At 40.1% G+C, this 26,093-nt stretch overlaps 1 protein-coding gene across 3 annotated transcripts in view; it reads left to right on the top strand.

The window, feature by feature from the left end:
* The first annotated feature begins 1,669 nt into the window (after nt 1-1,669).
* The window catches only part of LOC115079746 (rap guanine nucleotide exchange factor 6-like), a 401,516-nt gene continuing 377,092 nt past the window's right edge, over nt 1,670-26,093 (top strand). Inside the window, exon 1 of one of the 3 annotated variants that reach the window (XM_029583573.1) lies at nt 1,670-1,977. In XM_029583573.1, the coding sequence (XP_029439433.1) occupies nt 1,889-1,977 (89 nt within the window). In that variant the 5' untranslated portion in view covers nt 1,670-1,888. The remainder of the gene's footprint in view (nt 1,978-26,093) is intronic. The other 2 variants (XM_029583572.1, XM_029583570.1) reach the window with 2 other exon arrangements.

Raw genomic sequence — 26,093 nt, 5'->3', positions numbered from 1 at the left:
AAACCTAGTTTGCCATACCTAGTATGGCAAGTTCTTATTTTATCTCTCCATGGAGTGATATAGAGGCATTAAGCCATTTTCTGTTTTATTCACCATTTCCTTCCTAATAATTCTTAACTTTCTGTTTGCTTTTTTGACTGCTGCACCAGTCAAAAAATAGGTAATATAAAGTGGTAAATAGATTTGGTCTATTGAAGAGAAAGCATCAAGAGGCTATTGCAAATATTTAACAAAAATACTTTTTTGATATTTTAAGTGAAGCTAAAATTTGTGAACCTTAGCTTCCTTCTTGCACTAACAGAAGCCTGGTGCATGAGCCATTGCTTTTCCACATCTGAAGATGAAGCTCATAATCCACAAACGTTTTATCATTTAATTACAATTCAGCAGAGATTCCAGCTGCTTCACAGGCCTGAGTTAGTAAGGCCTGTAAAAGAACCTTTCTTGCAGGAGCCTAGTGCAAAACTTTACCCAAGGATGATGGGGGGAGGCCTGGGTAAGGAGGAAAGATGGAATTACTGGGGCAGGAATAGAGCAGATGTTCTAAGGAGTTGATGTTGCCAGTTCTTCCTTGCCCTTAGTCTGAATACTAGTGGCATCTATATTAGCACCAGCACTCTCTACCTCCTTTGGTGATTTGCATGGTCCCACCCTTTCATCACTTGGTACCAGGCATTCTGCAGAATCATTGCTAGCTGCCTCCATCTGTGATAGCAAAGATGGATATCTCTTGGATGTCAGACATGCTTCAGAGCTGGTTGAGCTGCTTTTTATGTGCCCCTCCTTGCTCATACCCAGCACCCCTATGGCACTAAGCAGTGTTCTCTGGTGAATAAAAGAAGCGATGGAAGAACAATTTGGGACGAGGCAGCTGGGCAAATATGAACTCTTTCTTTTTTTCTTGTCCCTTTTAACCTTTGCCTTGATGTCCACCTCCCCACGTTGCTTCTATGAAATGGAGGTTCCCACTGAAAGCACACCATTATCGGCCAACCTAGTACCAAATACCTACCCCCCCCCCCCCTTAATTGTTTTGTTCTGATCGAATGGAACCCACTGGCTAGAGCTCCCTGAGCACCATTTACAGGTAAATGTTATTGCTGGCCATGGATTTTTTTTTCCTCATGTTTTTGAAAGGTGAGGAGATGGGAACCAATATCAGTTTTAGTTTATCTCTGCCCTTTGCAGGAGGTGGGGATGGGGAAGGAGTAGGTATTAATTTGCTGTTGTGTTTCTTGATGCTATATTGATTTATTGTATCACTGCTGCTTTATCTTGTAAGCCGTTCTGCGTCCGTAACGGAGAAGGGCTGCATATAAAATGCAAATATAATGAAATGTGTCCAGGAGCGCGTTTATGAAAATACGCCTGCATTAATGCCTGACATGTTGAAGTATTCTCATGTTTTTCCAGAGTCATCTGCACCCTACTAAAGAAGAAAACAATGCTAGGTGTGCGTTCGGCACGCGCACGTTGCCAGCCTTTAGCACATCAAAGCTCTGCAGTGCCACCCTAAGGCCGCCTCGGCCCTGGAGCGATATAACAGGCCGAAGCCAGAGGACACGCCCTCCCCGCCCGGCCAATCGGCATCCCCCAGAGTTCCACCAATGGGGAGCCGGCTTACATGCGGCGGGCGGAGGAAGCCGCCCTGCGTGCGGAAGGCTCCGCAGGTAAACAGTCGTGCGTGGCCGGGAGCCGCGCGCAGACCCCGCCCCCCGGGCCCCGCCTTTCCTGGCAGTGTCGAGTGACTAATTTCTGTCATATGACTCTGACACAAATGGAGTCGGAGGCGAACAGCTAGGTGTGTGGCGGTGGTGGCGCTCACGGAGGCACGGGAAAGGATTCGCGTCCCGGAGCGACGGCGCCTTGGGGCGGGAGGCTTGCGAAAATGCCCCCAACTTTGTTCCAGAAGCTCTTCGGCAAAAGGAGCGGCTTGCTTTCTGCCGGCAGGGACTCGCGCGAGGAGGGTCTCTTCAGGTAAAAAAACCAAAAGAAACGAAGTCAGCCCCCTCCCCAAAGGAAAAAAAAGACACAGTCAAAGCTCCTTTCGCTTCCTCTCCGCTTTTAGCCGTTGCCGAGCGCCTGAGCAGCGTTGCAGAAACTTTTTGTCTTCCTCCTCGCCTCCGGGGCCTTAAGAGCTTGGGTGGGGGAGAGGAAGGGGTTCGGGGTTTAGACCAAAGTGTGCTGTGCAGGTGAGTGCTGAAGGCGAGGGCCGGGATGGAGAAATATGCAGTGGTGCCCAGATGCCAAAGATCCTCCCTGGCACCGGGGAGAGAGGGCTCCTCACAGCAGCTGGGTAGTCTCTGGCTTTCTCCTCTGTCCCCCCACCTCTTCCCTGCCCTGCCACTGTCTTCTCTCCTGTTGCAGCCTGGGAGAGGAGCAGGGATGGAGTGGATAAAATAAAAACCAGAGTAGTAGTGACAGGAGATCATTAGATACCAAGAGATGAATCCGGGCCGAAGAAAATGTGATAGAAAGATACTGCAATAATACCAGCTGTACTGGGTGCCACTGGCTTTATTAAAAAGAACTTTGAAATGGCTGCATGCATTGCACATACTACACCCAAGTGAACTCCAGAAGGAAGCTCTCCGGCCCAGTGCAGGTATTAAGGAGATCACATGCAGTAAATGTAAGCCGTTGGTATTGTGCTCCTCATGCTTTGGCTTAGGAGTGAGTTTCATTCCCGTCACGGGACTCACAGAGCCAAACCCATTTGGAGATGCTACTGCAAAGGGAATCGTAAAACGAGTTCCTTTGCCCCCCTTAGCTTATGGAGCTCTTTTTGGTTATTACATCTTTTGAGAGACATCATCAGAATAGACCAAGCATGTTTGCTTGTTTGTTTTTTCAATTAGAAGTACATGAGGTTCTTGAAATTAGTGTATTTGGTTACTTTTTGAGAAAATAATGCAGCCTTACCAAATGTGTGGGTTTGGACTATTTGGCAGAAGGAGTTTCTGCAAGTTGATATAAATTCTGCCTTCATTAAATTCAGTTTTACAGTTGGGAAAGTTTGTGGAAGGTGAATTTATTCTGAACATGCATCAGTCGCTGAAGAAAGATACTTTACTACAACAAATACTATGCATTTTCCTTATTTCTGCACCGTTACCTAGTAGGATTTTGTGATTCTGTAAGTAAATGTGGCTAAAGCATATATGTTCTTATACTGTAGAAATACAGTCTGTGCAAGTAAAGCTATAACATCTCTTCATTAAGCATTCTGTAGGCTGACTGATCAATGCAGTGGTTTCTTTTGATACTGAGTGTGCAGATATATGATTTTTTTCCCCCATAGACCCAGAAGAAGAGAAAAGCCTTACAAAATCAGACCCATGATATATGCTTTCCTTATGTGCCTTCTTCTTTTCTTGACATGTAATATATACTAGCAGAAGTACCCTTTCTTCACCCAGGTTATTTTGTAATTGCAGAGTTCTATTAAAATTAAAAGAACATGGTGCAAAATTGGGTGGGATGGTTGGGCTGTATGGTCATGTAATCATGTTCTGTGTTATAATAATGATACTATACAAAGTAATGAAAAATTCTTAGAAGGATAGCAGTGTTAGTCTGATGTAGCAAACATGACAAGTTGGGTGGCATCTGACAAAGTGGACTCTGTCTTCAAAAGCTCTTGCTTCAATACATTGGTTAGTTTATAAAGTGCTACCCAACTCCTATCATTTTTACACAAAGTGGAGCAATAGTTCAAATTTGACAGATAAACAAATGATTTTTATTGAACAACATATTTTTATGTTTTCTGCTGGCGCTGGTATATAACAACCTTCTGACTACCAACTCTGGAGCTAGCCATACATAACTGGGTGGTATCTTAAATCAATATCTTCTAAAGATTGCCCTTTAATATTTATTTGTTTATCATCATAGTGAAGCATAACTTTACTGGAAATTGCAGCTGTTGAAAAGGATAAGTAGTAGGATCTGTTTATCTTTTGGCCATCATCTTCTGGGGCGGGGAAAGTAGCTGCTGTTTCCCATATTTGTTTTTGTGCTAAATAGTTTAGGATTTGCTCTATACAGAGAGATTCATATTTTGTATACCGCATGGCCCATGAATCTTATTGTGTTGATCACTTCAAAAATACCTGGATCTTGCTTATCTGCTAGCTCAATACCGATTATAGAATCAGGTTGGTTAGGTCTGATCTTCTCTTTAAGCCAAACCAAAATATGAGCATATGGCAAACTTATTTTGCCTCTCCATTGAAGACATGGGATAACCAGTTTCTACAAAAATGCTTCCATATATACACTAATGTATATGATAATTCAGATAAGTTAAACCTCCAGGTTTAACCTCCAGGTTAAAGCACCATTATGCTTTAACCCATACGCCCTATGGTATCACCTCATATTTATTTCCTGCCTTATCTTCTTTCCAGCTTGTTGCAAGCTTCCAAGTTCTCTTACCCTGTTGATTGTAACTTTTTTGACTCATTCCTACCTACTGTTTTTTGCTGTACTTGAATTGTTACCCCAGTTATTTTCTTGTTAATTGTAAACCGATCCGATATGGTTATTTACTATGAAGGTCGGTATATAAAAACTATTAAATAAATAAAGTGATGTGTCCCTTCTCCAAATGCCAATCTGAGCATTTAAACACGGGTTTGTGAGTAGGTATCAGTTTCCTAATTTTTAATCTCTTGTGGTGTTCTTATAGAAGGGGGCCTGTTTTTGGATCTGGATTTTGTATTCTGTTTTGCTATGATACTCTCAATGTGAATGTTGTGGATAATACCTCTAATAAAAATTTAATAAAAAAAAAAGGGGAAAGGAATTAAAAGGCGAATGCAATTTTTTTGTTAATGTTGTTGTAGTTGTAATCACTTGCCATAGGTGGTTGCAGTTTTTGAAACCGCATCCCTTTTAATGTAGCCCTTCCTCTTTTTTTTTTAATATGATTCTTGTGTTTGATTGTAGTAGTACTGCAACAGTTGGAACTGATCTGCTGATAGAACTGCAGTGATGTTGCAGTCATTTTATGCCTGCAGTAGCATTAACTGCCAAGTTCCCACTATCACAGCACTACATGAAAACTGGAAAATGACCATTTTAAAAAAAATGGATACAGTCTCTTAAATCACAGCCTCATATGATGATTGTGTTCATTTGCATTAATATTCTTAAAGAATCTGCAGTAATCTTTCTTTAATTTGTTCAGGCTTAGTTAATTGGATAGTAGACTCATTCTGGGGATTTTGAGTTTGTGTATCGATGTTCTAAGCACTGCAATGCACCTCCAAACTTGAGGTCGTCTTCCTTTTAAAAAGACCGTAAAATAGTTGGCAGTTAAGACTTGATGGGCCATAGAATTGCAATGTGATTTATTTATAATTGGGGTATTTGCTCACTGTTAGTGTTCAACTTGCATAGCAGGGTTTAAAAGCTCCTGGAGGAAAACTATAACACATCATAAGACTAAAGAAAGCTTATTGCTATCCCTGGGAGTGAGTAACAGATCTAATTTATGGGATATGCCAGATACTTGTGACCTGAATTGGTCACAGCATGCTGGGCTCGATGGACCTTGATCTGATCCAGCATGGTAGTTCTTATGTAATGGTGGGAGATAGATGATAAAAAAGAGAAAAAATGCAGGAAATCTGGGAATAAATAAAGTCCCTGTATATTTTATTGGGGGGAGGGGGGCTGCCTGGATAATGGGCAGGTTTTATTTTTATAAGAAAAAATGTTGCATACAAGGCTTAATGAATATCACTTAATCACCCAATACAGTATGGACAGAAAAACCTTAACTAAATTAATAGAATTGGACCATTATAACACCCCATGGGTGCTGGATTTAAATTTCAAAAATTCAGTATTTTCACAGCTAAGGGTCATAAATAATCATCGGTCCATTGGTGACAATCCCTTTAAACAGCACATTTTTTTAAATTTTTTTTAAATGCTTATAAAAATAATATACTTCCCCAGAAAAATGTTCAGCAAACTGAAGCCCGACATATCACATCACATTTCGGATGTCTGCTTCACACGCGATATATTTAAAAAGAGACCCAGGGGTGATACGAGAAACTATAGACTGGTGAGCCTGACTTCAGTGCCGGGAAAAATTGTGGAAACTGTTAAAGAATACAACCACAGAACCTTTAGGGGCGATGCAATACAGTGCGCTCAGCACTGGGCAGGCATTAATTTTTGAAAGTAAAATGTGCGGCTTCGCTGGGTTGCGTGGGAATACCTAATAGGGCCATCAACATGCATTTGCATGTTGCGGGCGCTATTAGTTTCGGGGGGGGGGGGGGGGGGGGGTTGGATGCGCATTTTGACGTGCTATCTCCCCTTACTGTATAAGGGGTAAAGCTAGCGCGTCAAAAACGTGCGTCCAAACGGAGCACACTGTACTGTATCGGCCCGAATGTTAGGTTCTACCTTTGGAATTACCACCCAGGAAAGAGATCTAGGTGTCTTAGTGGACAATACATTGAAATCATTGACTCAGTGTGCTGTGGCGATCAAAAAAATGAACAGAATGTTCAGAATTATTAGGAAGGGAATGGCAAATAAAATGGAGGATGTCATAATGTCTCTGTATCGCTCCATGGTGAGACTGCATCTTGAATTCTGTGCAGTTCTGGTCACCGCATCTCAAAAAGGATATAGCTGCACTGGAGAGAGTGCAGAAAAGGGCGACCAAAATAAGGGGCATGGAACAGCTGCCCTATGAGGAAAGGCTAAAAAAGTTTGGAGAAGAGATGCTGAGGGGGGATATGATAGAAGTCTACAAAATAATGAAAGGACTTGAGCAAGTTAATGTAAATTGGTTATTTACTCTCAGATAAAAGAAGAGCCACTCCATGAAGTTAGCAAGTAGCTCATTTAAAACAAATTGAAGAAAATTATTTTTCACTTAGTGCATAGTTAAGCTCTGGAATTCATTGCCAGAGAATGTGGTTACAGCAGTTAATGTAACTGGGTTTAAAAAAGGTTTTGGATAAGTTCCTAGAGGAAAAATCCATAAACTGATATTATGGTAATTAGTATGCAATAGTGTCTTGTGATTTAGCTAATGTTTGTGTACTTGCCAGGTACTTATGACTTGGATTGGCCACTGTTGGAAACAGGATACTGGGCTTGATGGACCCTTGGTATGACCCAGTATGTTCTTATGGACGTGCATCCATTACCCTCTATGCAATATGGGGATTAGTGTGTAGCTAATAGCGCTCATCACATGTAAAGTACATGTAGATGAGGCTATTAGCTAATAGCTATTGGGCACATTGGGAAGTACGTGGCAAATCCTGGGGCTGGCGTAAAGGTCTGCCACACTCAAGGGCTCGTTGGAAAAAAACAAAAATTCCTGCTTTCTGTGATTCCTCTTATTTGTATTGTCGCATACTAAGTAGGAGGAACCAGAGAAATCGGAATTATGTAAAAAAAAATTGTAGTGAAAAGAGAGAGTTTCTGGGCACCCAATATATACCCATAATATACCCGATCCGCATTGACAGCCTCCTGTTCCGGGTGCCCAGTGCCAAAGAGGTGCTAGGGACACAGTTTCCCCTAGAGCTTCCTTTTTACCGCAGCAGTTCATTTTACTATTAAGTTGCGCACCTGGGAATGGTGGATTGGCGCGCGTTTAGAGTGGGCGCTCAATCAAGAGCCCCGGTTTTATGCGCGCCAATATTGTATCGGCCTGCTTATGCAGCCTTGCATCTTTCTGGCTTTTTACCATCTCTTTATCCATCTGTTTGGCCACCTTAAGATTATCAGACACAATTACCCCCAGACCTCTCCTTTCCTTTGTGCTCAGAAGAATTTTACCTCCAATGCTGTACCTTCCCCTTCGGTTTTGTATCCTAAAATCATTACTCTGCAATCTTTAGCTGCCAGACCTTACACCATTCCTTGAACTTCACTAGATCTCTCCTCATGGTGTCCACATCTTCCTGGCTGTCCACCCTGTTACAGATTTTGGTATAATCGGCAAAAAGACAAACTTTTCCCGGCAATCCTTCTGCCAGGTCTCTCACAAAAATGTTGAAAAGACCAAGGACTGATCCCTGAGGTACACTGCTAGTAACATTCCCCTCCTCAGAGGCTTTGTCACCTCCCACTCAGCCAGTTACTAATCCAGTCACATGTGATAGCCGTTGTAAAATGCGCACACATTGTGGTGGCATAGTACATGCACTTTCATGTTTGCATTTGCACACTGTAAAGCAAATGTACCTGCGCTGTAGAGAAAGAGACCGTAGAGGACAGCCGTGTGCTCAGAACCCATGTACACTCATCAGTTGCAATCTGAATCCACCTGTGGCACAGAAAAGGGGCAGTGCTGGTGTGGTGTGGGGGCGATGGTGGTTAGGGGTGTGTGTGCTCAAAATTAAAGAAAAAAAAAAGTTGATGCTGTTGGAGGCCCATATACTTACTTGGTTTGAGCTTTCAGAGAATGAAGATCATGCAAACACTACCAAAAGCTGAAGATTTGGAGGTTGATTTAGCCCCCAAGTTTTGGCTCCTTAAGAAAATTTAAGTGATCATTATAGCACTGTAGAAAGAGTAATATTCAGCCTCGCCTGTAGGTAAAACATTTCATTATTATTGAGATACTTGGATGCTTATAGTTTGCTTCCAGATTCCAGCTTAGCCTGGTAAATGAAGATGCCACATTTAAGAACACAAAAATATAAGATCAAAGGTCCATAAAGCCTAGTATTCTGTTTGACAGTAGCCAGTCCGGGTCCTTGGGAAGTACCTGGCAAATTCCAAAGCATAGATCCAATTTCTTGTTGCTTACTCCCAGGAATAAGCAGTGGGTTTTCTGAGTGCACTTGGCTAATGGTATGATTTGTTGGTTGTGGTGGCTGATAATACCTTGTGTGCTTTATGTTGTGTATTTAGTATTTTATTGATGTGTCTTTGTTTTTATTTTTTCTTTTATTCTGTTCGTTGTATTTGAACGTGTGAGTTACAAACTGATTTGGACAGTTTTCCTGGGGAGGCAGTGTAAACCTATTTTAAATAAAATAAATGTTTATGGACTTTTCCTCCAGGAGCTTGTCCAGCCTCCTTTTAAATCCAGCCATAATAGATGCTTTGATCATTTTCCCTATAATATCCCCTCGGTTGTTTCAACTCCAAGTTGAAGAGCCCTAACTTGTTTAGCCTTTCTTCATAAGGGAGCCATTTCATCACTTTTTTATCATTTTTTGTTGCCCTTCTCTTTACCTTTTGATTTATTTCAAACATTTTAATCCCACAAGTCTGAAAATGCTTGCTTCTTGTGGGTAATAAATCAAACACATACAAAGTAACAAATAAACCACTGAAACATGACTGTATGACAGTGTACAATACACAAAATAAATTCTGATAGACTTGGAAATAGACTCCTTCAAATTCTGTACCTAGGAGAGATTCTAGAGGTTAAAAGTGGAAAAGCAGTTCAATTTCACTTGCTTAGAGAAACTGTGTTTTAGGTAACCAGAAGTGGAAGTAGTTGAAATGGTCTTTTCAAATGCACAATGCTATTTAAATATAAATCATATGATTACTCGGGCTGTTCTGTGGAGAATTTAAAATCTTCTTGGCTTAAGTCACCAAAAACACAATCTTATGTTTGATAAGAAACTGGTAATAAATCGGGTCTTCAGAGCATAATGGCCAACATCATGCCAAAGGTCAGTGGGATTATTCTTTCAAAGCTTTATGTTGACCATTAGACAGTCCTCCCTGAACCCCTTAGCTCTACAAGATGTGAGGGCATAACTGAACCTGTAGTGCTAAACTCAGAGAAGGCATTATGTTCAGCGTATGTTATCTTTTTGATTTAAAAAAAACTGTAATCCCTGTTGCACAGTACTTGCTTTTCAGTTATCTTTCTTTCTACTCAATAACTTAGAAAATGTGAAAAATACAAAGAAAGTTGTGCATATATAGTATCTGCTGTTACCAGTGCAGAACGTAATCTTCACCAGACTGCTTTGATAAGTAGTCTCATGATTGTGGCCTGCATATTGTTCGGGTTAAATTACAAGTTGTATACTGGTGTGTATGTATTATTAGAAGAACAAAATCCTTGTATGGAACCACAAAAAAGGCTTTATTTTTCTGTTGGTTAACATAAAGATGCAAGGTTTCTTTAATTATGAGATTTACTGCTTGCTTTGTCTATTGATTCATATTTATTTTTTAACTGTCATTTTAGATTCTTGTAAACAAGCTAGAGGAGAAATAAGTCTTATGCTCTATACAAAATCATGTGTTATGGAAGGCAGCAGCATAACAATTTTAATTGAGCTAAAAATGTCATTTTTGTTGGACTTCATTTAGATAACTTTGTGGTCTCAGAGTTGCCACAGATGAAATGCTGGCACACACAAAGAGGCACAAACTAATACAAGGGTGGATGCTAGTGTTAATGAACAAAAGGTGAATAGATTAGAATGCTGAACAAGAAATAGCTTATATATAAAAAATCCATAAAAATATACACAAAAGGGTAAAAATATATTACCTTAATAAATATGTACATATAAAGCCATAAGACCCTGATTATGGCCATGTTTCGGCAATAATGCCTGCATCAGGGGTTATAATCAACCGAACATCATCTATAACTTGGAAACCTTTTTTTTTAGTTGTGAAACCAGACCTCATATTATATATGAGAGCTTTTTCTTGTGTGCATATACTCTCACCTCTTCAACGGTATTAAATACCTATCTACTACACGAATATCTTCGTATGTAGTCACTTTGACTTTTATAATCATTGGTCTCGGTTTCACTTTTTTCTAAATATATTGATAAACATATATTTTTATGTTAACAGTAAAATGTTTGCTCCTTCAGCATTCTAATGGCTCATCTTAAAAGGATAAGTGTTAATAAAAAAAAATATATATGTTTATCAATATATTTAGAAAAAAGTGAAACCACGACCAATGATTATAAAAGTCAAAGTGACTACATACGAAGATATTCGTGTAGTAGATAGGTATTTAATACCGTTGAAGAGGTGAGAGTATATGCACACAAGAAAAAGCTCTCATATATAATATGAGGTCTGGTTTCACAACTAAAAAAAAGGTTTCCAAGTTATAGATGATGTTCGGTTGATTATATGTTAAGTGTTACGTCGTGTGGGCAGTTCAGATTTATATGCATCAGAGGTTAGTCATCACAATGCACATTAATTCAAAAAACACAAAAATCTGGATAACAGGTACACCTATAAAAAAAAAAAAATCAGAATTCATAAGAATTCATAATTCTCAACTAAAAAAAATACTATGCACAGCATATCTAATCAGATCAGGCATATTGGTGACAGCAGGCTCACAGTTAGTAGAGGTGAGGAATGGTTCCCAAAAACAGTCAGTAAGTACTAAGACATAAAAATGTCATAAAAAGTGTTAGAATATAATAGCAAAAAATGATTAAAATCTAATAGAAACATAGAAATGATGGCAGAAAAGAATCATCCAGTCTACCCAGCAAGCCAATGCCATATCTGCTGCACTGTGCAGGTTACTCTGGTGCTTATCAGTTTTACAGACTGATCCAGTTTGCATTAACCCTTGCTGGGGAATCAAGAGCAACGATAGAGCTGCATCAAGTGTATCAGGCTTAGTGATTAAGGGTAGTAAAAGCCGCATCAAGTTTAACCCATATTTATTTGTTCCCCAAACCAGGGCTCTCGTTGGTTGCTGTCAGAATCCAGTTCCCCTTTTCCCAGTGCCGTTGAAGCAGAGAGCAATGATGGAGTTGCATTAACAGTATCAATGTTTATTTGTTAAGGGTAGCAACTGTCACACCAGCAAGTTTTCCCCAGTTACCCCTATGCACTCTTTTTTCTTTATTTCCATCCTCTGGCCTTTAGGGATCTGCAATGTTTATACCCCCAGATTTAAAACATTTAAAAAAAGTAAAACCTCATCTTGTCCATATATGCACACACATGCATATCCTAACATGTACCCAAAGATACATAAGTCCATAGTAAACATTTTTCAAAGGGCTGTGTAACTGATATTCCTTAAAGGAATTAGAATATAACGTGATATCTCTGATGAGCGGCGGTATATAAAAAACTATAAATAAATAAAAATAAATAACATTAAATACCTGACAAAACTAGCAGGGCAATTAAAAATGTCAAATATACTATCATAGCAATTTTCCAAAGCCATTTTCCTATGTTATGTGTACTTGATGCGGGTAAAACCTATTGACAATTCAATAGCATTTCTTTGAAAATTGATTTAAACCCTGGTTTCCTTGGTTCATAGCCTGCTGTGCTAACCTCTGGGCTATTCTACTCAAAAGTAAATACAAAATCTTGAAATTAGGAAATTCTATAATTAAAATGCATAATGATTATTAATATAAGCAAAAGCAAAATAAAAAAATCTTATTTCCTCTGAGAACCAAAAAATGCAAAATTGGTATGCTGAGTCTTTTTAAAGAAACACCAATAGATCTGATTCTGACTTCAAACCAAACTGAGTTATGTTGAACTAAAAAAAAAAAAAAATCAGATCTTATCTTTCCAGGCAAGCCTCAATATTACCTCCATGCCATGTAGATACTGCAACTTTCAAAATAAAGAATTGTAAGTCTTCAAATCTGTGATGATTTGCACTACAGCCATGGGAGCTTCCTCTACATTTCTCTTGATGCAACTCTTTTTATTTTCAAGTAGTCAAATTCTCAGGACTTTGGACAACATATATTATGTTTTTAGAATTACAATTAGAGAAATGTTTAAAAAAAAAAATGTTTCATACCTGTAGTGGGATGTACAAACATCTGTTTCAATGGCCTGGGGGCAGAGGCATACAGTCCACAGGGAGTGCAAAGAGGATACAGGTCCAATGGTTTAATCATCAAAGAGTTTATTTTAAACGTTCAAGTAGGCCACTCCTATTTTCATAACTGGTCTCCCTGAAGCAGTTATTTACTTGTGCATGTTATGAAAATGTATCCTCTTTGCACTCCCTGTGGACTGTATACTAATATTTGGAGTGCTGCTCTGCTCCTCCTGTATATTTGGATATCTCTGGGGGCAGAGGCAGCAATGTCCACAACTAAAATGTCCTGTAATTTTATTGCCCATGACATCTGTGTTTTGATGCAATGTGGGTGGACAGGACAAGTTTGGCCCTAAGATTTCGGCCCCTAGTAAATGCAATAGTCAAATCCTTTTTTTTTTTTTTTTTTTTTTTTTTAATCCAAATAGCCTAACGCTTGGACTACAAGCCGATGTTACCTAATGATTTTCTTAATGTTAGTGACTAAACATAAAAATCTGAATGGCGCACTATTCTCTAGTCCTCTGACTTTTCCCTACTTTTTAATAATTCACTTCCATTACATTCTTTTGCCCCAAGATAGTCCCTTTCTAACATTCCTTTGGCTAACTTCTAGTGCTGAATCTTTCCTTCACTGGAATAGCTTGTTTTTCAAATTCACTACCCATGGTACATAATCTCCTAAGTCTCAAATTGACTGACTGAGAGATTTTCTTTGAGACTTTTATTATGTTGACATTACAATCTGTGGGATTTTGAGATAGTTGTGAAGAAACCATTACTGCCTTTCCTTATTAAAATATCTAAAAAAGGAATCTCATGGGTCAGTTCATTTGGAATCTTAACATTTTTATCCCTAGAATGTAACCATTGCTGGAAAACAGTGAGAGCATCCACGTTTCCCTTACATAATATTAGTGTCATCCTTATATCTTTTCCATAACATTATATTGTCCAAAAGAGGATGGCCATTTAAAAACTTTTCAGAATTTGTCACATAGAGGTTGGCTATGTCTGGGGCCATAGTTGCCCCATAACCATACCCTTGGTCTACCGATAGAAAGTTTCTTGGAATTTAAAATAATTTCTTGTGTTATCTCTGCCAGTGCACAAATGAATTCAGTAGGTATTTTTAGGTTCGTTTGCCTATTCCTTAATGCTTCTCTTATAACCATAATGGCCTCTCTTTAAATATCAGTGTCTATGGTGACTAAAATCACTTCAGGCATGTCATCCTGAATAAACTATATTATATTAATGATATGCGATGAATATCTTACAAACTAAAGGGGGCCTTTGCCATAAAGGGCCTTAAAAAGATATCTGTGAAAACTGGCAGTGGTTCCAGAATGGATCCAACGGTCGACACTCTAGGATGACCTGCTGGGTATATCAGTTTTTTGTTTTTTAATAAGTGGATATAGCTGGATTTTTGCATGGGATTTTGTATTTAATGTACATTGTGATGACTGTTGACCATGATGCAGGTACTCAGTACCTGAATGTATTTTGAATTGCCAAAAAGCAGAATGTAAATCAAATAACTAAACAAAAAAAGATTGCTAGGCTGGGCCAGTCCTGGGTTTTACCCCATTGCATATATGGATGTTTAGTTAGAATTTCTGTATGTAAAGTGGGTCTACTTGTTTATTGATGCAGTGGGTATAAAACCAGGACTAGCTCAGTCTGTTCTGATGACCTAGTAGTCTGTAGTGCTATTCACTGGGGATGTGCAAACTGGGAGCATGAAGGATTATGCAGGGGGATTTGAGCAGCAGTGGCCTGAAGATCAGAGGCAGGTCTGGAGCAATAGCACAGAAGTAAGGTGATGGGAGAAACAAGGAGATAGACTGGTGGAGGTGGGTGGATAGAGAGACTGGTGGGAGAGGGAGATTTGACAATAGACAATGCAGGTGGAAAAGTATTTCATAAATATGCTGATGAATGTTTTGTGGATTTCAGCTAATGAGAAAATAATTGAAGTGAACTAGTATTTTTTTTAAATTGAAAAAATAATGTAATACTCGTAAATAAGGCGAGAAATTTAAGTCTTAAAACTAATCATAAAAAAGTTTTGCCTTATCTACTGGTCAATGCTAGTTTCCTCCTCCTCCTCCTTCCCCCCCCCCCCCCCCAATAATTATTCTGATAACTATCCCTGGCAGGGCCTAATTGGTATGCTTAGAACCATGCAGTTCAAAGTGCGACTCTAGGACCCTGCGGGGGAAGAAGGAGAACGCATCTGAGCAGCTGCAACTCCCATCGTTGTCCTGCTAGGAGTGAATGAATGAGATAGCCATGGGGGAAGGAGTGAACGAACGGAACAGGGATAGTCATCAGAATAATTATGGGGGGGAGAAGGAAACTAGTATTGACCCATGGATAGCCATGGGGAAGAGAGAAAAGGAGTGAACCACCAGGGATGGTCATAAGCCCTCTAGGTTTTACCCTAGACTTAATTCACGGGTCACAGCAATTTCCTTACTTTCATGGCTCAAAAAATGGCATCCACTTACACATGAGTATATACGGTAATTTAAATATAATATTGGGCTCAGCAAGCCTACTTGTATCTATGGAAGCAAAACAAATTTGGGATTAAATTGGGGGTGAAGGGCCTCGACCAATTGCATGGAAGGAAGTGGGGGTGCCCGAAAAAGTTCTCGCCCTGTTGTGTGCACTCTCAGATGAATAACTTGTAATTTAAAAGTGAGTGTCTGGTTCATGCCCAGTGTAGGTTTCTGAGCAGACAATGCTGCTCCAGTATACATTGTAAGGAAAATACTATCTCTATTAGGCATCACATACTGCTTATAGTATATCTCATTTTACTGCATGTCCAGTGACGTGGCAGCATTTTAATCTTCATTGTTGTGCATGGCTGTTGCATTTTTACAGTTCAGGGGAATTCAGAAGGGAAAGTAAATTGCTCCTTGGACTTCTTTTGAAGTGAAGCATAAATATTATGGCATTGATGATATCACATTGAGCCAAGTAAACTCGCTCCATGTAGGATTTTATCTTCAGTTCCACCTGATAATTTTTGAAAATGAAAAACTGTAATTCACACAGTTATGCTGCTATGTGGTGTGCGCAGTACATGACTAAAACTTGAACATGAACGAGGTTTTGTTTTAACTGTTCTTTTGATTTTGAGGCGGAAGGAGAGCCAAATGTTACCTTATGCTTATAGTGATTGGCCAAGAAGCACTGGAAACAATTCTTAAAGGAGTTGCATCCTGCTTCTTTGGCGTCAGGATAAGTCACTGCTTGGCTTCTATATGGGAGGGTTATGGGAGAGTACTGCAGGGTCACGTGCATGATACATTTGAGTTGAGGGTGAGGAGATGCAAGGAGTGAATCCTTGTAGGAGGTTAAACAGAAAAGAAATATACTAAATAGATTCTGGTTACTGTTAAGTGTCTTTTGACTTAGCAACGGTCTGATGGCTTTTGTGAACATTGCGGTGGTTCCTAAGGTGGAGGCATAATAGTACAAGCTGTATTACTGTTGCATGAATAGTCCCTAGAGGTTGAATAAAGGCTTTGCAAGAGGATTGTAAGTCTTGCATTTGTAGAAGCAGCTGTACAGAGGGGGTGGGGAAATCTTTCAAAAGGTTTGCATGGAGAGAGGCACAAGTGTAAAATCCCCAGACATCATAACAATTCAAATTCTGCAGTATGTCCTCCGTTTTTGTTTTTCTAGATATTATATCACAAACGTCATATCTTGGAGATGTTGTCATTTGATGAGTAAAAGCTAAACTGCATTGTTACTTTATTTTTCTCTGTGTATTTACCTTGAATACTGGTGCCCTTGACTTTTTCTGTTTTTAAAATATGCAAATGAAAGTGTTATGCTCTAAGTTCCTCATTTTAATGTAAAGTTTGATAAGAATATAAGAAGTGCCACACTGGGTCAAACCAAGGTCCATCATCAAGCCTAGCATCCTGTCTCTGACAGTAGCCAGTCTGGGTCACAAGAATTTGGCAGATCCTAAATAGTTAATGGCTTTCCCAAGTATACTTGGCTAATAACTGTTGATGGACTTTTCCTTCAGGTACTTGGCCAACCCTCTTTTGAATCCTGCTGACCACATCCTCTAGCAACAGATTCTATTGCTTGATTGTGCTCTGAGTGATTTCTTTTAAATGTGCAGGTTGCTAGTTTCATGGTGTGTCCCCTAGTTCTACGGTTTTGAAAGGGTAAACAACTATTCCCTATTTACCCATTCCATCCCATTAATTAGTTTATATATTTCAGTTGCATCCCATCTTAGTTGTTCCTTCTTTAAGCTAAAGAGGCCTAATCTGTCTAGCTTTATTCCATAAGGGAGCTTTTCCATCTCCCTTTTTTTGTCACCCTTCTCTGTATCTTTTCTCTGTCATTTTTAAAATAGAAATAATGGATGATGTCAACAAAGTTGATACTTTGGAATTATAATTCTGCTATGTTGCCACATCGTACCTTGTTTTCTTACTGTTTACCTTTTAAACGTAGTCAGTTTGGACTCGCTCTTACTGGTTTAAGTATCTTAATAATAAAGCTTTCTGACAAACAGGGATTAATATCGGGTTTATTTCAAAGTCTGCTATTCTAATAACAATATGAGTAGCTGGTAGATTAAACATAAGAAATGTCATGCTGGGTCAGGCCAAGGTCCATCACCGCAGCATCCTTCATCCTGATCCCAAGTATCTGGCAGATCTCATGAAGTAGACCTATTTCTTGTTGTTCAATCTATGAGATAGCAATAGCTTTCTTTAGTCTACCCGACTAATAATGTTTTATGGATTTTGCCTCCAGGAACTTGTCCTAAACTCTTTTTAAATGCTGCTATGCTAGTTGCCTTGACCATGTCCTCTGGCAACAGATTTTACGGTTAGTGTGCTGAGTAAAGCAGTACTTTCTCAGCCCTCTCTTTTCCAAGTTGAAGAGGCCTAACCTGCGTAGCCTCTCATCATAGGGGGCAGTTCATTCCATTCCCTTTATCATTTTTGTCACCTTCCTCTGCAGCATTTCTAGTTCCACTATATCCCTTTGAGATGGGGCAATCAAAACTGTACACAGTACTCAAGGTGGAGTAGCACCATTTCTTGATACAGAGGCAACATGATATTTTCAGTTTTCTTATTGCTTTTTGGATCATTCCTATTTGCTTTTGTGTTTACCATTGCTGTATACTGAGCTGAGGATTTTCAATGTGTTATTCATAAGAACTTCAAGGTCTTTTTCCTCGGTGGTGACTCCCAATACATAACATGTTGTGTACCTGTAGTTGAAAGTAATTTTCCCTGTGTGTATTACTCTGCACTTTTCCATATTAAATTTCATGTGTCATTCAGATGCCCAGTCTCCTGTTCTAACAAAATCCTTCTGCGGTTCCTCACAATCCACTGCTGTTGTAACAACTTTGAATAATTTTGTGACATCTGCAGATCTGATCATCTCACTTGTCGTTCTCTTTTCTAGATCATTTATGACTGTTAAATAGCACAGGGCCCAGTACCCATTCCTGTGGTACTCTATTAATGACCTTTCTCCATTTGTAAAACTATTTAGTCCTACTCTCTCTTTCCTGTCTTTTAACCAGTTCTTAATTAACAGTAGGACCCTGCCTCCTATTATATGACTTTGTAATTTTCTAACTAGTCGCATGAGAGACTTTGTTAAATGCCTTCTGAAAATCCAAATACACTATATCAACTGGCTCATATTTTATCTACGTATTTATTTACACCTTCAAAAAAAAAACTCTAAAAGATTGATAAGGCAAGATTTCCCTTTTTCCACGTCTTTCCCATTAAGCCAAGCATTTAATACTTCCACTAAGCAACCCCCTGATCATAAATGAAACTTCATCTCCCAAATTTCTCTCATCAGTTACATGTCACTTTAACTTCTCCCTTCCCCTATCTTCCCATCAGTGTTCTTTAAGGATATTACGATTCGTCCCCTCTCGTTCCCCCTTTTTACCCTCCCTGCCCTCCTTGCTCAAGGCACACTACCTTTATTTTATTTTAATTTTAATTAATAATTTGTTTTTAGCTAGTTATCATCTAGCTATTTAGTCAAATTTATGTATTTAAGTTTATTTTAGTTATATTTTATTTTTATTTTTAACATGTTGTAAACCGTTTTGATAAAATTTTATTTTAAAAAACGGTATATAAATACCTTTAAATAAAAAATAAATAAAATAAGCCTTGTCTGTTTATATGACCAGTGATTTTGTTTTTAAGAATGGCTTCTACCATTTTGCATGACACTGTACAATCTTTTACATATAATGCCACCCCTTCACCAATTCGATCTGCCAAGTTACGTCAATATAATTTATACCTGGGTATCAGTGGTTCATTGGTTATCTCTCCACCATGTCTCTATATAATGCCATATATTCCAACTCACCATTTTTACTATTCAGACTTCTGGCATTTTCATACAGACATTTTAAAGTAGGTTTATTTGTACTTTAATTTCTCTTTGTATTCACAACCTGCTTATATTAGCACATGATACAAACCATGAAGAGTCATTCATATCCATGTGCTCTTTGTCTACATCTGTCTGGGCTACAACTTTTCTACTGGCATATTCTAACTTCTCTGTTTTGCAAGGATCCTTGGAAGATACCTCCCTCCAACTCATGTGCTTTGGTGCGACTGTCTGCTTTCACTCATAGTTTAGTTTAAAAGCTGCTCTATCTTCCTTTTAAAAGTTGGCACTAGCAGGGGTGTCCCACTCTGGTTAAGGTGGGAACCCATCCTGTTAGAAGGGGCCTTGTCCAAAATATTCTCAAGTTCCTGCCTTCCTTGCACCATTGTCTCATCCATGCATTGAGACTGTGGAACTCACCCTGTCCCTGGGGTCCCCTGTGTAGAACAGGGAGCATTTCTGAGAACAAGTAAAGTGAAGAAACTGTTCGACTCTGTGCCAGAGTCGAACAGTTTCTTCACTTTATATCACTTGAATAAGTTAAGTAATGTTACTATGAATATACGAAAATATCAACCGAATCATTGAAGGATTTATGGACTTTTATTAAGGTGAATAGGCACACAAAAAAATGAAAAAAACGTTTTTCAATGACCAATGATTATACATTGAGTGGTAGTGCGAGATATACTACCTGCTATTTAGCACACTCATTCATATGAAGGCTCCGTTTAAATTGCCTATATGAGGTCATTAATTTAGTTTAAAAAAAGAATCTCATCAATGTCTGTTGAATTTATGGAAGGAATAGAGGTGTTTTTGGTCTTCTATTTGTGATTGTGTTTCATTGACTGAATCCTCGAAAGAAAATCAGAGAATTTTTTGCTATCTGTATTATTTAATAATACCATCTTAGAAGTGCAGTCCAGATCTATTCCATGCATTAAGAAAGGTATAAGGAAGGCCAAATGATTGCAGGCATGGTTAAAAGCCAAGGTGAAAAAGACTGTTTTAGCCAAAAGTTTCCTTTAAAAATTGGAAGAAAGATCCATCTGAAGAAAATAGGAAAAAGCATAAGCATTGACAAGTTAAATGTAAAACACTAAGTCAGGCCAAGAGAGAATTTGAAAAGAAGTTGGCTGTAGAGGCAAAAATTCATAATAAACATTTAAAAAAATATTTACGAAGTAGGAAATCTGCGAGGGAGTTGGTTGGACAGTTAGATGATCAAGGGGTTAAAGGGGCACTTAGGGAAGATAAGGCATTTGCGGAAAGACTAAATTAATTCTTTGCTTTGATGTTTACTAATGAAGCTGTTGGGGAGATATCAGTTCCAGAGACTGTTTCAGGGGTGATCATTCATATGAACTGAACAAAATCACAGTGACCCTGGAAGATGTAATAGGCCAGATTGACAAACTGAAGAGAAGAAAATCACCAGGACCGGGTGATATACACCCCAGGGATCTGAAAGAACTAAAAAAATTGATTTTCAGATCTATTACTAATAATTTACAACCTTTCATTAAAATCGTCCATTGGAAATTGCGCTCCACTGGAAGCAGCTGCATGTTCCCTCTGTGGCTACCATTCAGCACCGCTTGCACTCTTATTATCAACTGTACAGACTCACGGCACTCCACCAAGATCGTCTTCCCCTCTTCCAGAAAATATGGGATCCTTATATCTCTTGTTGGCGCAGCAGGAAGCTCTAGGGACATAAGTTGTGTGTGATTGTACTTCTCAGGAACGTCCTTTGCTCGGGGGCTCTAGATACTTAGTTGGATTGTATCCGGTGGTCGGGGTACCTACGGTTTAATGTATAGTTATATGACGGCCTCCTCTAATTCTTCCTTGTAGCTGTGTCTTCTGGTGCCCTTTTTCTTTTCCTTCCCTTCCCTACATTTTCTTATGTACCCTATGCCGCTGGCCATTTCCCCACTTTTCTCTTTCTTTTTCTCCTTCTCCTTAATGCTTTTATTTGCTTTCAGGTGTCAATGTGGAGTATTACCTCCTCTACCATATATTTTCGCTTGCACGGGTCAGGGGGTGGGGGGTTGGGGAGGGAGGGGGTGGTACTGTTGGGGAATATAATGGAACCAGTTGATGTTTTTTTTTTAGACCTGCTGTTAGCTGTGGTCTGACTCACATTCCGTTTTCAATTTTGTATGATATGTCTTATGCTTGTTATTTGTCCTACTTTTTATGGTTCCCAATAAAAACCATTTAAATATAATAAAAAAAACTCGTCCATTGAATTTGAAGACTGAAGGGTGGCCAATGTAACACTGATATTTCAAAAAGGTCTGGGGTGATATGGGAAACTATAGACTGGTGAGCCTGACTTCAGTGCCGGGAAAAATCATGGAAACTATTCTAAAGATCAAAATCACAGAATATATAGCCCTGCAGCCAAAATCACAGAATATATAGATAGACATGGCTTAATAGGACACAGCCAGCATGGATTTACCCAAGGGAAATCTTGCCTCATAAATCTGCTACTGTGGATAAAGGTGAACCAGTAAATGTAGTGTATTTGGATTTTCAGAAGGTGTTTGACAAAGTTCTTCATGAGAGGCTTCTAAGAAAATTAAAAAGTCATGGGATAGGATGCAATGTCCTTCTGTGGATTGCAAATTGGTTAAAAAACAGGAGAGTAGGATTAAAAGGTCAGTTTTCTCAGTAGAAAATGGTTTTCTCAATGGAAAAGGGTAAACAGTGGAGTGCCTCAGGGATCTATACTTGGACTGGTGCTTTTTAATTTATTTATAAATGATCAGGAAAGAGATACAATGAGTGGGGTGATCAGATTTGTAGATAACACAAAATTATTCAGAGTAGTTAAATCACAAGCGGATTGTGATAAATTGCAGGAGGTCATTGCAAGACTTGAAGATTGAGCGTCTAAATAGCAGATGGAATTTGTGGGCAAGGGCAATTTGTGGGAAAAAATAACCCATGCTGTAATTACATGTTAGGCTCCATATTAGAGTTACCACCCAGGAAAAAGATCTAAGTATCATAGTGGATAATTGAAATTGTCAGCTCAGTGTACTGCTGCAGTCAAAAAAGCAAACAATGTTAGGAATTTTTAGGAATGGAATGGTGAATAAAACGGCGAATGACATGATGCCTCTTGATTGCTCCATGTGTGCAAATTTGGTCACCACATCTCAAAAAAGATATAGTTGCGCTGGAGAAGATACAGAGAAGGGCAACCAAAATGATAAAGGGGATGGAATGGCTTCCTTATGAACAAAGGCTAAAGAGGTTAGGGCTGTTTAGCTTGGAGAAGAAACAACTGAGGGGGGGATTTGATAGAGGTCTATAAAATCATGACTTGAATGGATAAATGTAAATTGGTTATTTACTCATTCAGATAATACAAGGACAGGGGACGCTCCATGGAGATAGCAGGTAGGACATTTAAAACAAATGAGAGAAAATCCATTTTCACTCAACACACAGTTAAGCTTTGGAATTCATTGTCAGAGGATGTGATTAAGGCAGTGTGTAGCTGGATTTAAACAAGGTTTAGATGGATTCCTGGGAGAGAAATCTATAAACTGCTTTTAATATTGTTGACTTAGGGAATGGAATAGCCACTGCTTATTTCCGGCATCAGTAGCATGGGCTCTAATGTTTGGGTACTTGTATCCTGGATTGGCCACTGTTGGAAACAGGATGCTGAGCTTGATGGACCCTCAATCTGCCCCAGTAAGGCAATTTCTTAGATTCTTGTGTTCTTAATTCCAGCCTTATTTTTCTACATGGGAGGATTTTATTGTATGTCAATGTTGGCTATATGCCATTACTGGCATGTATGTTTTCAGCTGTTTTACATGAAAAATTGCCTCAACCCTAGATATTTAAAACACAAAGATATAGTGAGCTGGGTCTTTCTGGCTTTAGTGGTATTTGATTGTATGGAGAATGCCATCTGAAATGCCTGCCTGCATATTAAGAAATTGCATTGTTTGCAGAGTGTGCATGGTAAATTAAATTATGTAATATAACTAATCTGAATAACTAATTAAAATAAATTCTAATCCAAGATACCTGTTTATCCCCATCTTGGCATTTTGAATTCACCCATTATTTTGTAAAATAAAAATAGTTGTAAAATGCAGTTTGAGTAGAAAGGTTCAAATGCTGAATTCAGGATATTTTTCTGCACACTACTCTTTATTTTGCTACTTTTGTAAAAAGTCTGCAAGAGCACATGGAATTTGTAAAGTGACTTAAATGTGTTGTAAAACCAACAGAAGGCAGTTGGGGCATAGTTGTGTAGCATGGTCACTCTAGAGAGATTTGTCAGCTAATATAATGCACAGCTACTTTTGTCTTGGGTTTTGTTAGTTAAACCATAAATCATTTTCAGCTTGTTTCTTTGATTATAATTTTGTAGAATATTAGTTTACCATAATTTCAACATTTTTAATGTTGAAGCTCAGTATTGTGCATGCTTATTTTCATGTCAGAAATAAAATGAAAGAAAGTCACTATAACTAGAAGTGATTCAGATATCAGGGTTTCCGTGAGAAGGGGACAGCCCCTTGGTTGGGTTAGTCAATGAGTCTAAATTTAGAAACTGGAAATTCAGTGAATAAAATTCATTGTATCAACTTGAAAAAATGTGTATTTGCACAACTATTTTCTTTTTACATTTGAGAGCAGGTGTCAAATTATTTTTATATTAAAACAGCAGTACAAACAAAATTATTTTTTTCAGATAATTATTTAAACAAGCAAAAAACCATTGATTTCCATGATTTTTTCTCTCTTTATTCTGATTTGTATTTTTTTCTTCTAAGATGGATTCTGCTGTTTAAGTTGGAAGAGCTTTCAGGATCTTAAATTACTCCCACACAGGCCGATACAGTACAGTGCACTCCGGAGCGCACTGTTAACCTGCCCTTGGACGCGTGTTTTCCCTTATTCACAGGTCGATCCAGTATCGTCCGCTCGAGGATTGCCCGTCTGTAACGTGCTCGTAGCGCACAATTCGGGCGCGCAAGGCAATTCGGCGATACAGTCTCCAGTTTCACGCGTCCGTATCGCTTCTGAAAACAGACGCATAACCCTTTCCGCACCCGGCATGTAAATGAACGAAAAAGCTGTATAATGAAGGAATTAGCTATTCCCCTGCGATACTGTAACGGGCGCTGATATTATCTCCTCCGTAACCCGCTGTTCTGCCGCGGCCTTAACCTGCTAGTTTACCGCCTCCCCCTAGTAGGAGTTAGTGTAGTGTAGGGTAAAAACATTGCTTACCCGCCCTGGTCCCGTCCGGTCTCCTGCAGCCCCGTCCGGACCGGACGGGGCTGCAGGAGACCGGACGGGACCAGGGCAAAAAAAAACAAACGAAAAAGTAGCAAGGCTCGGGCCTGCTATGGTAAGTGTAAAAAGTGTAAAAAAACAAAAAACCTGTGTGTTATATAAAAAAATAAAACAATTTTAAATACCTGTCGGAGGGCCGTGGGTCCAGGCGGCTGGTGGGCGGCGGGCAGCCATCAGCGGCATCCGGTAGTCCCTTCTCCCTTCCTCCCTCCCTCCCCTGCCTGGATGAGCGCCAAAATCGCACGGGCGGGTCGGCAGCGGGGGGGGGGGGGGGGGCGGCAGCAGGATCCGGGAGCGGCGGGTGGGCAGCGGCAGCGGGGTCTGGGGGGGGCAGCGGCAGCGGGGTCCGGGGGTGGCAGCGAGATCCGGGGAGCCAGCAGCGGCAGCGTGTTCGATCGGGCAGGCAGGTAGGTGGCAAAGTAAAGATGGCCGCCTGCACGGGAAAATCGTGCAATTGGCTGCTGAAGACGTGACGTCACGAAGTTTGGCGTCACGGGGTGTGACGTCACGAAGTTTGGCGTCACGGGGTGTGACGTCACGTCTTCAGCGGCCAATTGCACGATTTTCCCGTGCAGGCGGCCATCCTTACTTTGCCACCTACCTGCCTGCCCGATCGAACATGCTGCCGCTGCTGGCTCCCCGGATCTCGCTGCCACCCCCGGACCCCGCTGCCGCTGCCCCCCCGGACCCCGCTGCCGCTGCCCCCCCGGACCCCGCTGCCGCTGCCCCCCCGGACCCCGCTGCTGCCTACCCGCCGCTCCCGGATCCTGCTGCCGCCCCCCCGCTGCCGCCCCCCCCCCCCCCCGCTGCCGACCCGCCCGTGCGATTTTGGCGCTCATCCAGGCAGGGGAGGGAGGGAGGAAGGGAGAAGGGACTACCGGATGCCGCTGATGGCTGCCCGCCGCCCACCGGCCGCCTGGACCCACGGCCCTCCGACAGGTATTTAAAATTGTTTTATTTTTTTATATAACACACAGGTTTTTTGTTTTTTACACTTTTTAAACTTTTTTACACTTCCTGGTACCTGTCATTTCAAATGTCATTTGAAATGACAGGTACCAGCGCACCCAGGTTACTGTATAGGCGCTGTTACAGCGCCTATACAGTAAAATGGGTTGCGCGGGCATAACCCTTCCCTAACGCTTCACAGCCGCGGCATGCATTTGCATGCGATTAGAGGAGAGTATCGGGGAGTTAGTGAAGAGAACTGTGCGTGCGGGGAGGAAGGGTGCGCCTGACACTACCTCACTGTTTTTACCGCGGCCTTACTGGATCGACCTGTCAGTAAGGGGAGGAAAACACGCGTCCAACCCGCTGCACCTAATAGGGCCATCAACATGCAAATGCATGTTGATGGCCCTATTAGGTATGCCCGCGCGATTCACTAAGTAAAATGTGCAGCCAAGCCATACATTTTAATTTAAGAAATTAGCACCTACCCAAAGGTAGGCGCTAGTTTCTGCCGGCACTGGGAAAGTGCACAGAAAAGCAGTAA

Source organism: Rhinatrema bivittatum, chromosome 18, assembly GCF_901001135.1.
Source record: "Rhinatrema bivittatum chromosome 18, aRhiBiv1.1, whole genome shotgun sequence".
In the NCBI taxonomy this organism is placed as follows: Eukaryota; Metazoa; Chordata; class Amphibia; order Gymnophiona; family Rhinatrematidae; genus Rhinatrema; species Rhinatrema bivittatum.
This window is presented reverse-complemented; position numbering and strand designations above follow the sequence as displayed.